The sequence below is a fragment of the Schistocerca serialis genome, chromosome 3 (assembly GCF_023864345.2).
Source record: "Schistocerca serialis cubense isolate TAMUIC-IGC-003099 chromosome 3, iqSchSeri2.2, whole genome shotgun sequence".
Taxonomy (NCBI): domain Eukaryota; kingdom Metazoa; phylum Arthropoda; class Insecta; order Orthoptera; family Acrididae; genus Schistocerca; species Schistocerca serialis.
Window position 1 is genome coordinate 444,375,737 of NC_064640.1, and position 17,104 is coordinate 444,392,840.

Genomic DNA, 17,104 nt, shown 5'->3' on the forward strand with positions numbered 1-17,104 from the left:
TCGGGGAAGATCAGTTTGGATTCCGTAGAAACACTGGAACACGTGAGGCAATACTAACCTTACGACTTATCTTAGAAGAAAGATTAAGGAAAGGCAAACCTACGTTTCTAGCATTTGTAGACTTAGAGAAAGCTTTTGACAATGTTGACTGGAATACTCTCTTTCAAATTCTAAAGGTGGCAGGGGTAAAATACAGGCTATTTACAATTTGTACAGAAACCAGATGGCAGTTATAAGAGTCGAGGGACATGAAAGGGAAGCAGTGGTTGGGAAGGGAGTAAGACAGGGTTGTAGCCTCTCCCCGATGTTGTTCAATCTGTATATTGAGCAAGCAGTAAAGGAAACAAAAGAAAAATTCGGAGTAGGTATTAAAATTCATGGAGAAGAAATAAAAACTTTGAGGTTCGCCGATGACATTGCAATTCTGTCAGAGACAGCAAAGGACTTGGAAGAGCAGTTGAATGGAATGGGCAGTGTCTTGAAAGGAGGATATAAGATGAACATCAACAAAAGCAAAACAAGGATAATGGAATGTAGTCTAATTAAGTCGGGTGATGCTGAGGGAATTAGATTAGGAAATGAGGCACTTAAAGTAGTAAAGGAGTTTTGCTATTTGGGGAGCAAAATAACTGATGATGGTCGAAGTAGAGAGGATATAAAATGTAGGCTGGCAATGGCAAGAAAAGCGTTTCTGAAGAAGAGAAATTTGTTAACATCCAGTATTGATTTAAGTGTCAGGAAGTCATTTCTGAAAGTATTCGTATGGAGTGTAGCCACGTATGGAAGTGAAACATGAACGATAAATAGTTTGGACAAGAAGAGAATAGAAGCTTTCGAAATGTGGTGCTACAGAAAAATGCTGAAGATTAGATGGGTAGATCACATAACTAATGAGGAAGTATTGAATAGGATTGGGGAGAAGAGAAGTTTGTGGCACAACTTGACCAGAAGAAGGGATCGGTTGGTAGGACATGTTCTGAGGCATCAAGGGATCGCCAATTTAGTATTGGAGGGCAGCGTGGAGGGTAAAAATCGTAGAGGGAGACCAAGAGATGAATACACTAAGCAGATTCAGAAGGATGTAGGTTGCAGTAGGTACTGGGAGATGAAAAAGCTTGCACAGGATAGAGTAGTATGGAGAGCTGCATCAAACCAGTCTCAGGACTGAAGACCACAACAACAACAACGTGATGTACAGGAACTCCAACTTCCTGTGCTCATACATTGGTCATGAGATCCAGAACACTTGAAACTTCTTGGCAGATTAAAACTGGGTGACAGACCAGGTCTCAAACCTGAGACCACTGCCTTTCACAGATAAGCACAACTCACGACCCTCCCTCACAGTGCTACTTCCACCAGTATCTCGTCTCCTACCTTCCAAACCTCATAGTAACTATCCTGCATCTGAGAAGTTTGGGTGGTAGGAGACAAGGTACTGGTAGAAGTAGTGCTGTGGGGTGGGTTGTGGATCATTCCTTGATAGCTCAGTTGGTAGAGCACCTGTCTCCAGTTCCAGCCCAGTCTGACACACAGTTTTAATCAGCCACAAATTTTAAAATCAGCACACATTCTGCTGCTGAATGAAGTTTCATTCCATAATCAAGAACACTTTCTAAGAGACATAGTGTTCTGTTACTGTTAAATATATATGCTTTTGAGTTAAAGCTCACAGTGGAGTGTCTAAAGCCCTTTGCCCCATTTGGAAATTGTTAATTTGATATGACACACGAACAGCATTGGAAGAATTTTTATTTGAATAAGTATTAACAAAGTCATTCCTATGAGCTTCTGCTTCTCCAGTCCTCTGTTCCACTCCTTTTTGATGGTGTCCAGCCTCCTCCTTCCTCTCCTCTTACTTTTGATGACTCTTCACTGCAGGCAATTTGTTCACACTGTATGTCCGAGGCAACGTACTTTCACTTTCGTATCATTTCCACTCGTTGTCTTATCTTTCCCCCTTTTCAAGTATTTCATTCCTCATCCAATCTTGTCTTATTTCACTGTGTGTATTTTTCTCCAGAAATGCAGTTCAGAGTTATCAAAGCATTTTTCTTCTTCTTTTCAACTGTTTGTGATTGACCACATTCCAAATAAAATACTCTGCAAATCTGTCTCATAGTTCAATGTGAATCTTTTTTGCTGTCAATAAAGCTTTCATCTTTTTCAAAAGCTTTCTGCCCATAGATGGTCTGTTCATTTCCACCACGCAGCTTACACTTTCCATCACCAAATTTCCTAAATACTTCAAAGTTTCACTTGTTCCAAGGATTTTCCTTTGAATGATACTTTGATGGTACCTTCATATTTGCTAATTCTCATCATTTTGGTTTTTCCTGTACTTACATTTATTCCAGTGTCTTTTCTCATTTTTAATGTCCTCTCTATCACACATTGCAGTCATTCCTCTGATTATGTGAACATTGCTCTGTCATTTGCATATTTAATCATCTTTTGCCTTCCTTCTTCTACTAATGTCCCTCTTGCTTTTTTAAAAATGCAATGGGGTGGACAGAGGACGAGACAGGTGGGAGGCAGGGAAAGGGTTTGGGGATGGGTGGCTTGTGGCTCCGATGGAGGCAGCCAGTTTCCCAGCCAGGAATCCAGGGTGGAGGGGTGGGAGGTACATGTGCTAGGCAAGTGATGCACAGTTGGTGGAGCCAGCGGGAAGCAGTAAATGCTGAAGCTGATGTTGGGACTTGAATTGGGATGCTTTCCATTTGGTACGATCTAACGAACACGTGTAGATTATCAAATGTAACAGAGTGGTGAATACCTCTCTCTCCTCTAAAGCTTGTATACTTGGGTGTGTGTCTTAATTCCTCTCATTGTCATTTTGATCCATGTACAATATGTATTCATGTTGAAATAACAGACTATTAGAATCTTCAGTGAAGGCAGATTCTCAGAATTTCAAAAATGGCTTTTCACAGAATACAAAAGTCTTCTTTGAGCTACTACAGTCTATATGACTTGACGCAAATCAGAAATTAACAATATTGGAAGATAGTGCATTGTAAGCTGTCAGTTTCATACATCTGAATGATCACTGTTGGCTGACAGCTGTCTTTCAATCTCTTTAAGTTTCAAAATGGTGACTGACCTTTTCATGGCTGTGTTATGCCAAGGTGTTTTATTAATGTAACTGGCTAAATGTTTTATCATAATGCTTTAATTAAATTATATGCTACCTTCTTCCTATTTGCTCAAATTATGTTGCATTTTCTTAAATGTAGGTTAAACAATCAATTATCATGGTTGACATTGTATGAAGTTCACAAAAAAGTTGTTCTAATAGTTTAAACTAACAAAATGGGTTATTAAGACTGTTTGAGAATAAGCACATGGTAAACATGATGGAGGAGAGGAGACTTGCCCATAATACATGAGCATTCCAGCCAACTGCGATCTTCCACACTAATTTTATTACTGTAAGACATAAAAACACTCAGTTTAACTCTGGCAGTTTTTAAAATTCCTTTATGCAATTATTTTGAAATATACAAATCTTGGAGAAATGAAGATATGGTACCATGTTTTTGAAGCCAATGTAAGAAATCATCTAAAAACCACAATATCACAGACCAGAATTCTGTACTTTGGATCACTGAGGAGAGAGTGGTAGGGAAAACAGAGACTGACATTCAATCAGTACTGTATTCTGCCTGTTACAACCACAAATACTTCTCACCACCACTTCACTACATTAACAGGTAGAATGAGTCCTGTGCAGCTGAAAATTTTACACATAATATACATATCACATAATGTAATTAATTATTAAGATACATTAAATTCAAACACCTGAGGACTAGTAATGGATTGTTCACACTGGCGCAGAGGTTACAAGAAGAATCTAGGTTTGAAATGTGGAAAATCTATTGCTTACCTATCAGTCGTGCCCAAGTAAAGATCTTTGCCACAGCATTCTATGGATTCAATCTGCAAAATAAAGAGATCAATAATTATCTCAAAAGTCCAATAGGAGCATTTGCATGACAAAGTTCACAAATAAAACCAATAAACAACTGCCCCACATGTTTATGCAAATATTTTGGCAACAAGAATATTTCCGACTCAGTACAAATTTGCAATAAATGAAAATATCTCTTGTAATCCATTTCACAATATGTGATGAAATGCTTTTACAAGCACACTTATGGACCTTTTAAATTAAATAGTATAATTAGAGAAATCCATAACATTTAAATCATGAACCATACACCATAAAATGAAGTTTCACATTTGCATCAAAAGTTATTAAAAAATTAAAAGAAACTATGTACCAAACAATTACGTACTTCATTGTCCATGTCTCAGGCTTAGAACATACATATGAGGGAAGTGACAATGTACTTGTCATCTTCTCTTAACATTAAATTGTCAAAATTATTTGAACATTTGTGATTTTTCAGCAGTTCTTAGAGTACACCAATGGTAAAGTGTCAGGTGAAAAGTCAGATATTCATGACTAATTTGCTAGAAATTTTGGAATTAGAATGATTGTATCTGTAGACTTTTTAGGTCCTTCCACAATTCATGGCATTGGACAATGTGTCCCAACACAGGTTCACTTTCCACTGCCACACACAACTCGCTATCAATGCATCAATTTCTGATAAAGACAGGTCCGTACACTACACTGTACAACACAATTAAAGGATTACTTTTTCAAAATCCCATAATTCTCCCCCACTGTGAAGCAGAAGTTTGAAATTTGGCTCAAATGTGCCTACAATCTTCCTCTGTAATGGTACAAATATGTGGCAGCTCTGATGTCACGCTCGGTATCAGCGATGCTTAAGACAGCAAGGTACTGACACACACAAAAAGGGGCAAGAGCTCAGAAGTTCATGTGAAGTGTAAGGTGGATTAATGATGTCACATTGGCTCCAAATCTCACCACTGTTGAACACCCAAACCCACTGCAAACATCACACTATAGGAATATCATCACACCGCCTCTTACACACACTTCATCCCATTTTTCAATGCCTCTGTGATGCAAGTCAGAATCACAACGTCCACCCTTGAAATCACACAGTTTTCTCATGGCTGGTCGAGGAAAACACTTCAGACACACTGCCACTCAGAATTCTCATGAAAAGGCCTCAGGAAGTGGAATAAATGGCATCAGTGAAATCACTCCTTTCCTTGAGGCATTGATTCTTCTACATTTCGTGATCAAAAATGACATTTCAAAGTGCGGTTGATATTCTTGACAACTTTCAACACTGCTGATGCCCCCCCCCCCCCCCCCCTCCAATTGATTCAATCCCTTTCTAAGGACACTGTGGTGCTGTAAATCCATTTAATGCAATCTGACCCCTTTGGAGTGGGACTACAATTTTTGCTTGGGTATACAGGGTGGAATAGCCAGGGACCATTCAGAACCATTTGATTAAATTAGAGTGTGATCCAAAGCAGAAAATGGTGTTTATGTTTTTTCAGCCCTCCTGTTTTGTGCCCTCCTGTGGTGTGATTACAGGGTGTGTAAATAAAATGGCAAAAGGTCTTTCTAAGAGCACTCAGTTCAGCAACACCCTCAGCTGCACTACACTCCAATAGGGTCAGATCACATCCAATGGGAAACCAGCCCCACAACATTCCTAATAAAAGGTTGAATCATCTGGGGTCTCAGCAGTGTCTAAAGTTGTCAAGAACCACACTGCAAATTGTCATTTTTGATCACGAAATGTGTGGGAATGAATGCCCCTAGGGAAGGGGTAGTTTCACTGATGTCCTTTACGTCATTTCCTGAGGCATTTTCATGGGGATTCTGAGCACAGGTATGTCTGAAATGTTTTCCCCTACCACCCATAAAAAATTGCATGATTTCGATGTTGCAGTCCTGAGCTCCATCACATAGGCACCACAGGAAGGAGTGAAATGTGGGCATGAGAGGGTGTGATGACTTTTCCGCTGTGCAACACGTTCATGGTGGCATTAGGCAGAATTGTAGGGTGCCAATGTGACATCATTAACTCACCTTCACCTCACGTGAACTTCTGAGCTCTGGCCTTTTATTTCGCATATGTCGACATCCTGGTGTATGGAGCATTGCTGAGCCTGAGGATGATGTTGCAGAGTGTCATTCTCTTGCACCACTACAGAGGAAGATTGTAAGCACCTTTGAGCCAAATTTCAAACTTTGGTGTCAAAATGGGAGACAGTTGTGGGGTTTCAAAAAAAGTGGCCCTTTGATTGTGTTCTGCAGTGTATATTGAACTCTTACCAGCGTAAATTAGTAAATAGATTAATCCGACTAGAGTGAGGTGGTGAGGAGTTGATGTTGAGGTAGGAGAGAAATTATTCTTATGATATGCATTTATAAACTATTTTTTACACTCTTGACTTTTATCTCATCCAACAGTGATCTAATTTTGGCATGTATGTGCAATACACTTCACATGTCTGATGATTCTTGTGTATGTGATGATTCTTCATGATAGAATGCCAGGGTATGACTGCAGCTAACACTAAATGTAATTTCACACTTTAAGTGAACCTAACATTATGCATAGTAACTACTACCAACAGTTTACTCCTTATTGTAGGATGTCGTAACATGGAGCAACTGACAGTTCTTATATAATTTTGTGTTCACATAATCTATTTGCTTATTCCACCCAAGCCATTTTGTGCCCAATAATTCAGCTCCATTACTATGATTGTAACACATGTATACATCCATTCATTCATTATTTTACTTGACTGCCTATTTACGTGACAAATTTTGCAGTCATAAACGATATAGTAATAAGTAGCCAGTTCAGTTAGCTAAATGCAGTTTAATTCCATGCAAAAGGAAACAGGAGCTGTATTATAATAGGTAGGACAGGCACATTCCAGTTACAGAACCGCCAAGTATAAATTTGATTTGTGCATGCAAATACGCAGGACTTTTAGAAACTGGAGTTACAGACAATTACACGATAGAGATACAAGAAATAGGAAAGGAAGAAATTTAAGCAATTATGAAATCACTGAAGAGTAAAAACTACTACGTAAGGCAAGAGACTGGTGCACCACACATTAAGGTTGTACTAAATCACCTTCCGCATCCATGCTATTTGTGATAAAGCCACACATGGCCCCAAGGTGTCCTAAATTGCGAGCACCCCAACAGCATTCATTTGCTAGGTATGGGTTTGGCAAACCCTGGTTTCCTTAGGAGAGAATGATGAGCACCACCAATCCTGTGTACCTGTAAGCTCTGAGCCTGCTTCAGCAACCACCATGTGGCACAATGGTGAAATTTTGTGTGTCACATGGAATGGGGATCTTGGCTTAACCATCTAGTTTGTAAGTATGGTCAAAACATATATAAAACCCTGAGTCTCAAAGTGTGCTGCGTGTCGATGAGATACTCAACTAGAGGTGGAATGGTCGTAAGTGGGAAACATCTGGGTAAAATGCCACACCTCAATTGTATAATTCCTACCAGACATATCGGGCCTGCTCTGAGTGGACTACCCCTATTTCCCTAACTGCTTATGGGACTGAGATGGGACCCTCGAACTTATCCCTTTCAATTCCCAGCAGAATGTGTGTATTGCTGGTGGGTAACAATATCCAACCTAAAAAGATGGCTCATGCAGCCAGTCCTCATAACACATGGTGTTTCCCTGTATAACAACAGAATACATGCTGTTGGAATTCTGTTTCAATAATTACAAGGAAAGACGGCAGCTTTGAGAAAGTTTCGCCTTTCTACATTCAAAAGGGTTGAGATGGTGCTCGGTCACTTTAAACTCTGTTAAGCAATTGAGAAGTGAGATAATGTTGGTTAAAACTTCTAGTTTCCAACAAGTGGCAAACCTCCAGAAAGCTAAATGCCTTGTGGAATATGTTATCAAAATGGAGCTACACAACACCTTGAACTACAGTGAAGGTGTTCTGTCATGCACAGATATTGTTGAAATTGCCACAAATGAACTGAGAGATGAGTGTGCTCACAAAAGTGTCACTGATATGTAAAATATAATGAAATGGGTAGATGGCGAACTGGTTAAAGCAGATTCCTTCAATCTTACCTTTAGTAGCCCAATACTTATCGGGTGTGTCAAGACCGGCTTCCTTCATTTAAATGTGCAGCATTCTGTTCCAAACCCAATTTACTGTTTTGAATGCCAGCACTATGGGCACACCTCTGTAGCTTGTAAGGGAAAAGCCACTTATGGTAAATGTGATAAGGCTGCCCACAAAAGCATTGTTTGCTCTTCTCCAAAGTGTGTCATTCTCTTTGGAATCATCTTTCTGTAGCAGAGACTGCAGCATCTACCTCAAGGGAAGGAAGATACAGGAGCTCGCAACAGCAAAGCATGTCACATATGATGTCAAAAAGTCCTATAAGGCCATGCAGCCTCCCACTTTCACTACTTCATTTGCTTCACCTCTAACAAAGCCTATTCCAAAAGCCAATGCCTCTCCACAAACAGAGGTTGATAGTGTGGGCACTGCCATCTGTGTTTGTCAGTGCTGTAAAGGTGCTGTTATTCTGGTGTCCATAGCTCTCCCAGAACGTAAGACTAGGCCACAGATGCCAACATAGTAGAGCTTCCAGCACCTCAAAAGGTAGACTCTAGTAAGCAGGGCAGCATTGTTACTAATACTGCTGCAGAAGTTCCTATGAAGTCTTCTCTGGCAAAGAAACCAAATGGCACGCATCGGCAGAAGAAGAAGAAAAAGAAGAAGAAGAAGAAGAAGAATAAGAAGACAGGTCATAAACTGTCAGACCATACAGAACTCATTCCCTCTGACGGTTCTAATGATTTGGTCTCAGATATAATGGAATATGAAGTCTGTTTGGATAACCATCTAACCCCCAGACCAAGCCTCCATACTCTGCAGGATCTCTACACCAATGGATAGACGGGGCGGAAGAAAAATCTCACTGATAAAATAGCTCCCATATTACAGTGGAACAGCAATGGGTTCTGGACATGTGTGGAGGATGTGTGGAGGACCAAACTCCTAGCAAAGGTATGTCCCCTGTGCTTGTGTTTAAAAGAAACACATTTTAAACTAACTGACAGCCCTGTATTACTAGGCTACACCCTCCACTGCAAGGATGACAAGCGGGAAAGGGGCCAAGGGATGGGTAGCTGTGTTTGTCAATGACACATACCACTCATCTGCTCTAAATCCAGTTACTAACATGCAAGCAGTTGCCACTGATGTTCATGTAGATCAAAGGATCACTGTATGCACTTTGTATTTACCATCTCAGAAAGCTGTAGATTCCAAGGCCCTCACAGATCTTTTGGGTCAACTCCCTGGGCCATTCATCCTACTGGGAGACCTCAATGTCCATAATGCATTATGAGGCTTTCATTCTACTTGCTCCAGGTTTTTTTTTTTTTTTTTTTTTTTTTTTGTGGCGCACAACTTCAACGGTCATTAGCGCCCAGACTACGTTAGGAATGCACCGCGAGTCACAAGTTTAAAACAGCAACGAAACGGAAAACACGATAAAAGACAGACTGACAGGCACAAGATTAAAAAAACAGCATAATCAAATGTCCTTAGAGAGGGTTGTCAAGTTGATAAAATGAAGAACGCGAGCAGCTGCTCATGGGTCATCCGCAAAAATGGCATCTAGAGTACATGGCAGGCCAAGATCAAGATGCAGTGTGTTAAAATCCGGACAGGACGTTAAAATGTGGTGGACCGTCAGCAATTGCCCACATGGGCAGAATGGCGCCGGCACAGCCGTCAGCAGATGGCGATGGCTGAACTGGCAGTGTCCAATTCGTAACCGGGCCAAAACTACCTCCTCCCGCCGAGAAGGGCGTAAGGAGGACGTCCAAGCCGCGGAAAGAGGTTTCAAGGCCCGAAGCTTGTTGTCTGTAACTGCAGCCCAATCGGCATGCCACAGTGATAAAATGCACCGACAAATGACCCTGCTACAATCTGACGAAGGGACACAACAAGAAGCTGTCCGAGGCTGGAGGACCGCAGCCTTGGCCGCGGCATCTGCAGCTTCGTTCCCAGGGATACCGACATGGCCAGGAACCCACATAAAGCTAACCGGAGAACCGACGTCCACCAGCTGCTGAAGAGAGCGTTGGATCCGGTGCACGAAAGGGTGAACCGGGTACGGATCACTGAGGCCCTGGATGGCGCTCAGGGAATCGGAGCAGATGACATAAGCAGAACGTCGGTGGCGGCAGATGTAAAGAACAGCCTGGTAGAGGGCAAAGAGCTCAGCTGTGAAGACCGAACAATGGCCATGGAGCCGGTATTTGAAACTTTGTGCCCCGACAATAAAAGAACACCCGACCCCGTCATTGGTCTTAGAGCCATCTGTATAAATGAAGGTCATATTAATGAACTTCGAACGAAGTTCGACAAAACGGGAGTGGTAGACCGAACCGGGGGTAACCTCCTTTGGGAGCGAGCTGAGGTCAAGGTGAACGCGAACCTGAGCCTGGAGCCAAGGTGGCGTGTGGCTCTCGCCCACTCGAAAGGTTGCAGGGAGTGAAAAATTAAGGTGTTGAAGGAGGCGACGAAAGCGAACTCCAGGGGGTAGCAGGGCAGAGACATACAACCCGTATTGACGGTCGAGAGAGTCGTCAAAAAAGGATCGATAAGACGGGTGATCGGGCATTGCCAGTAGCCAACAGGCATACCGACAAAGCAGTATATCGTGCCGGTAGGTGAGTGGCAATTCACCAGCGTCAGCATGAAGACTCTCGACGGGACTAGTATAAAACACTCCGATTGTAAATCGTAAACCTCGATGTTGTATGGAGTTGAGGCGGCGTAAGATAGATGGCCGTGCAGAGGAGTATACGAAGCTCCAATAATCCAGCTTGGAGCGGACGATTGACCGATATAGGCGAAGTAGGACGGTTCGATCCGCTCCCCACGACATACCACTGAGAACACGGAGGACATTTAGAGAACGGGTACAACGGGCAGCCAAATATGACACATGTGGAGACCAGCTAAGTTTCCTGTCAAATGTAAAACCTAAAAATTTTGTTGTCTCCACGAATGGGAGAGCAACGGGACCGAGTCGTAAGGATGGTGGGAGAAACTCTTTGTAGCGCCAGAAGTTAATACAGACCGTCTTCTCGGCAGAAAAACGGAAGCCATTGGCGACACTCCAGGAGTAAAGACGGTCAAGAGAATGCTGAAGACAACGCTCCAGGAAACATGTACGCTGCGAGGACAATAGATGGTAAAATCATCCACGAAAAGGGAGCCTGATACATCAGCTGGGAGGCAATCCATTATTGGATTGATCGCTATGGCGAAGAGAGCGACGCTCAAAACTGAGCCCTGTGGCACCCCATTCTCCTGGCGAAAGGTGTCTGACAGGACAGAACCCATACGTACCCTGAACTGTCGATCCATTAAAAAGGAACGAATAAAAAGAGGGAGGCGACCGCGAAGGCCCCATGTATGCATGGTGCGGAGAATGCCCGCCCTCCAACAGGTGTCGTAAGCCTTCTCCAAATCAAAGAACACAGCCGCGGTCGGGTGCTTCCGCAAGAAGTTATTCACAATGAAGGTCGACAAGGTAACCAGATGGTCAACAGCAGAGCGGCGCCTACAAAATCCACATTGTACATTGGTAAGTAGGCGTCCAGACTCGAGCAGCCAAACCAAACGAGAGTTAACCATTCGCTCCATCACTTTACAGACACAGCTGGTAAGCGAGATGGGTCGATAACTGGAAGGCAAGTGCTTGTCCTTCCCCGGCTTAGGGATCGGGACAACAATAGACTCGCGCCAGCATGCGGGAACACGTCCCTCAATCCAGATGCGATTATAAGTACGAAGAAGAAAACCTTTACCCGCAGGAGAAAGGTTCTTCAGCATCTGAATATGAATAGAATCAGGCCCTGGAGCGGAGGACCGTGACCGGCCAAGTGCGTTTTCGAGTTCCCACATGGTGAATGGGGCATTATAACTTTCACGATTCAAGGAGCGGAAGTTAGGTGGCCTAGCCTCCTCTGCCTGTTTGCGGGGGAGGAAGGCAGGGTGGTAATGAGCGGAGCTCGAAACCTCTGCGAAAAAGCGGCCGAAGGCATTGGAGACATCCTCAGGGGCCACAAGGATGTCATTCGCAACCGTCAAGCCAGAAACTGGTGAGTGGACCTTAGTGCCAGATAGCTGGCGCAGGCTACCCCAGACAACAGGAGAAGGAGTAAAACTGTTGAAGGTGCTTGTGAAAGCAGCCCAGCTGGCTTTCTTGCTTTCTTTAATAATACGACGATACTGTGCACGTAATCGTTTATAACTGATACAATTCGCCACTGTAGGGTGGCGTTTAAAGGTGCGTAAAGCACGTCGACGAGCACTTAAAGCGTCTCTACATGCTGCGGTCCACAAGGGGACCGGTACGCGACGTGGAGAAGAAGTAGGGTGAGGGATGGAATATTCAGCAGCAGTGAGAATGACTTCCGTGAGGTGTGCGACTTGACGATCGCAGTTTGTGAAGGTTTGATCCTGAAAGGTCGTCCTGGAAGAGAAGAGCCCCCAGTCTGGTTTGGAGATGGTCCAACTAGATGAGCACGGAGAGGGGGTATGCTGCAGGAGATGGATAACACACGGGAAGTGGTCGCTCGAATATGTATCAGAAAGTGCATACCACTCAAACCGGCGTGCAAGTTGGGTAGTACATATAGAGAGGTCTAAATGGGAATAGGTGTGAGATGAGTCCGAAAGAAAAGTAGGGGCGCCAGTATTGAGGCAGACAAGATTGAGCTGGTTGAAAAGGTCTGCTAACAGGGAGCCCCTCGGGCAGGATGCTGGAGAGCCCCAAAGAGGATGATGGGCATTGAAGTCTCCAGTTAACAAAAATGGTGCAGGTAACTGAGCAATAATTTGCATCATGTCTGCCCTGGTAACGGCAGACGACGATGGAGTGTAAACAGTACAACTGGAAAATGTAAAAGTGGGGAGAGTAATTCGGATGGCAACTGCCTGCAGGCCGGTGTGCAACGTGATGGGATCGTAGTAAATATCATCCCGGACCAGCAACATAACCCCTCCATGAGCCGGGATACCTACCACAGGGGGTAGATCAAAACGCACAGAGGTGTAGTGTGCCAAGGCAATTTGATGGCATGGGCGTAGCTTCATTTCCTGGAGGGCTACGACGAGCGGACGGTGCAAGCGGAGCAGCAACTTCAAGTCCTCTCGGTTGGAGCGAATGCTGCGAATATTCCAGTGAATAAGTGCCATCGTAAGAAGAAAAGGGAGATGAAAGAAGGGGTCACCTCAAAGGCCGCTGAGGGCCTGGCTTCGAGCGAGCACTGCCGCCGCTATCAGTAGGCGGACAGTCATCGTCCATTGGTTCCATAGGTTCATCGGCCATCTTGGTAAGATTGCCGGGAGGGAGAGCTTCCTCTGCCGGTGAACAGCCAGATGTTCGGCTACCAGCGGTGCGACCAGGCGAAACGGATGACGGCCTGGGGCGGCAACTGCTGGGTGGCGCAGGAGAAGAAATGCGCCGTGGCGGAGAAGAACTGTGCTTCCTATGAGCCTTCTTGGAAGGTCGTTTGGTGGAAGTACCGGTCGATGGCTGGGAGGCCGAGGTACGTAGGAAGTCTGCACGGGACGGTTCCTTCTTGAAGGCCTGTGCATCTGACTTCTGGGTCTTCGTCTTAGCAGAAGCTGATGAAGGGGCTGGTGTCTGTGGGGTGATGGGAGGAAGAGGAGAAGTCGACTGCGCGATCTTAGCACTGGCCGAACGGACGACCGTGGTGCTGAAGGTCAGATCGCATGTCTGGGTTGCCACCTCCCTGGTAGTCCGAGGAGAGGCGAGGACAGTACTGTATTTCCCCGCTGGGAGCAGCGTGGGCTTCCTACTAGCCAATAGCTTGCGAGCAGCCGAGGTGGACACTTTCTCTTTGACCTGAATTTCTTGGATACAGCGTTCTTCCTTATAGACGGGACAGTCGCGGGAGGATGCTGCATGGTCACCCTGACAGTTCACACAACGAGGAGACGGAGGTGGACAGTCACCCACATGGGCATCCCTGCCACAAGTGACACATTTAGCCACATTGGAACAAGACTGTCGAGTGTGATTGAAACGCTGACACTGGTAGCAGCGCGTAGGTGTCGGGACATAGGGGCGAACAGAAATAACCTCGTAGCCCGCTTTGATGCGCGATGGCAGCTTAACACTATCAAAGGTCAAGAAAAGTGTCCGGGTCGGTACAAGGTCATTGTTGACCTTTTTCATGACCCTATGGACAGCCGTCACGCCCTGCTCAGCGAGGAAAGACTGAATCTCCTCGTCAGTCAATCCGTCGAGGGATCTAGTATAGACCACACCACGAGACGAATTCAAAGTTCGGTGAGCCTCCACCCGGACAGGGAACGTGTACAGGAGTGTGGCTCGAAGCAGTTTCTGTGCCTGAAAGGCGCTCTCAGTTTCTAGTAACAAGGTACCATTACGCAACCTCATACAAGACTTAACAGTACCGGCTATGGCATCTACGCCCTTCTGGATAACGAAAGGGTTGACAGAGGAAAAATCCTTTACGTCCTCAGATCGAGAAATGATGAGGAACTGTGGGGTAGGCGGTAGTACTTTTGTCACTGGGGGCTGGTCATGTTTCCGTTTGTGGGCAGAAGTCGAGAGAGAAGAAGAGAAATCCATTGCGGAGGAATCCCCCATGATTGCCAGCGTCTCCGATGGCGCGCTCCTTCCTTATGGGGACCCTCTCAGAGGGCACTCCTGCCTTAGGTGAATGTTTACACCTCAGGTCACACCTCCCGAGAAACAGACGGAGGGACCAATCGGCATGGTCAGAAGGTATCAGCTCAGGCAATCACCCCTCCCTGGGCCTGGCCTTTACCAGGGGGTACGTGCGTGCCTTACTTGTCTACCCAGGGTGGGGAATTACACGTTACCCCGTCACCGGCTACGCGTGCTAACGCGTGGGTCGGCCTTCAGGCGCGCACAGGGAGGAAGGAAGAAGAGGAAAAGGAAGAGAGAGATGACAGACTGACTCAAACGCCGAAGCGGAGACCAGAGAAGGCAAGGAGAAGAAGGCAAGGAGAAGAAGGCAAGGGAAAGAGTAAGGAAGACAGTGAGATGGAGAAGAACAAAGAAAGGAACCAACCAAAGAAGGAAGAAACGAGAAGTGAAAAACCAAAAAGACCACAAATATAGGTCGTGGGACCGTCCGTCTCCGGACGCAGGCGCTAACTACCCCCGTGAGGGGGATGGACTCCTTTTAGTCGCCTCTTACGACAGGCAGGAAGACCTCGGGCCTATTCTAACCCCCAGACCTGCAGGGGGTTTGCTCCAGGTTGTCTGGTTGGTTGGTTCAGGGGATGGGACCAAACAGCGAGGTCATTGGTCCCATCGGATTAGGAACGGATGGGGAAGGAAGTCAGCCACGGCCTGTCACAGGAACCATCCTGGCATTCACCTGAAGTGATTTAGGGAAATCTCCTCACTCCAGGAATCAAGTTTAAGATAATCTCTGAGGAGCTATGCATCCACAACACGGGCAATCCCAGTCATTTCTCCGCTACTGCTGCGTCGTACTCAGCCAAAGACCTTTTTTACTGGTCCACTGCCCCCACAGACTCTTCTTAGTGGGAATTTACTGATGACCTTCATTTCAGTGACCATTTCTGACTCTCGAGTCACCTTCTGAATGGAGCAATCCTTGAAAGAAAGTTGCTGAAGTGGATCATCTCAAAGCTAACAAGACACTGTTCAGCAAGCTGGCTGTGGTTGCAGCACCTGTGGCCAGCCAAATCCACTCATGATGGACAGTGCCAATAATCCGAAAGTATGAGGACCTCGCTGACCCATACACCGTGCAACCATAGTCCAGCCGTAAATGCACAAAAGCCCTATAAAACTGAAGGAGATGCACCCTGTTCGCTCTGCAAGACTTGTGGCTAAGGCACTTGATGATGTTTAGTGCCTTCAGGGTTCTGGATTTCAGGTCTTGCAGGTGTGGTAACGATGAAAATCAGGAGTCAAAAATGAGGCCCCGAAATCGCACTGTGTCTCTAAAATGTAGGTTGGTGTCCCCCATAGTCAAGGCAGACCAAATAAAAAGACAATGAAAATGATTAAAATGAACACACACACACTTATATGCAGAAAACTGGATACCCATCTTTGCAGCCCACTCGTCTAACCTCCACACTGTAAGTTGCAACTGATGGCTCACCATTGCAACACTGGAGGAGAAACAGAAAACAGCAAAATTGTCTACAAATAAAGAGCACTGCACAGGGCTCCTTAAAGTAGATGTGATACTGTTGATGGCTATGGCACAGAGGATGACACTTAAAACACTGCCCTAAGAAACACCATTCTCCTGCTCAAATCGATTAAACAGTGTGTCACCAACTCAGGTCCTAAAACACCGCTGAGACAGGAAGAATCGTATGAAGATGGGGAGGTGGCCACGAAAGCCCTATGGATGCAGTTGTGTGAGAACACAGTGTCTACAAGGAGTATTGTATGCCTTACTCATATCGAAGAATATGATGATACAGTGATGCTTACAGAGGAAAGCCTGCCAAATAGCCACCTGTAGGAGGGTAAGGCTGTTGACAGTGGACCAAAATCTTCGGAATCCACACCGAGAGTGGCTAAGGAGTTGCCTGGTCTCTAACAGCCAGATCAGACGATGGTTAACCATTCACTCTCAGGGTCTTTCCTACACAGCTTTTTAAGGCAATACTCTGATAACTACTGGGACATGTTCAGCCCTTTCCTGGTTTAGGAGAGGGATCAGAATTGCCTCCCTCCATGGGTTGGGAAAGTTGCCTGTCTGCCACATTAAAATGAAACATTCGAGGAGGATTTCCTTTGAAGCCACTGGCAAATGTCGAAGCATGTAGTACCGGATTTGGTTGTAATCAGGTGCTGTGTCACAAATCTCAGTCAGTGCCAATTCGAGCTCCCACATCGAGAAAGGGGCGTTGTAGGCCTCAGAACTGTTGGACCTGAAGTCCAACTTTTCCCTCTCTACAGTCGCACGATAGTGACCAAAAGCCGGATCCTGGATTGCATTGGCAGCAGTTTGTGCAAAATGTTTGGCCAGTGCCAGAGCAATGTCTCTGGGTGTTGTTTGGAGGCACCCCTGTTTCAGCACTGCCGCAT

The 17,104-nt window shown here is 45.2% G+C and overlaps 1 protein-coding gene across 1 annotated transcript in view; it reads right to left on the minus strand.

Annotated features, from left to right (window-relative positions):
* Window positions 1-17,104, minus strand: part of LOC126470339 (transforming growth factor-beta receptor-associated protein 1-like) — a 176,046-nt gene that overhangs the window by 139,958 nt on the left and 18,984 nt on the right. Inside the window, exon 2 of the mRNA XM_050098127.1 lies at window positions 3,890-3,942. Coding sequence (XP_049954084.1) covers window positions 3,890-3,942 — 53 coding nt within the window. The remainder of the gene's footprint in view (window positions 1-3,889; window positions 3,943-17,104) is intronic.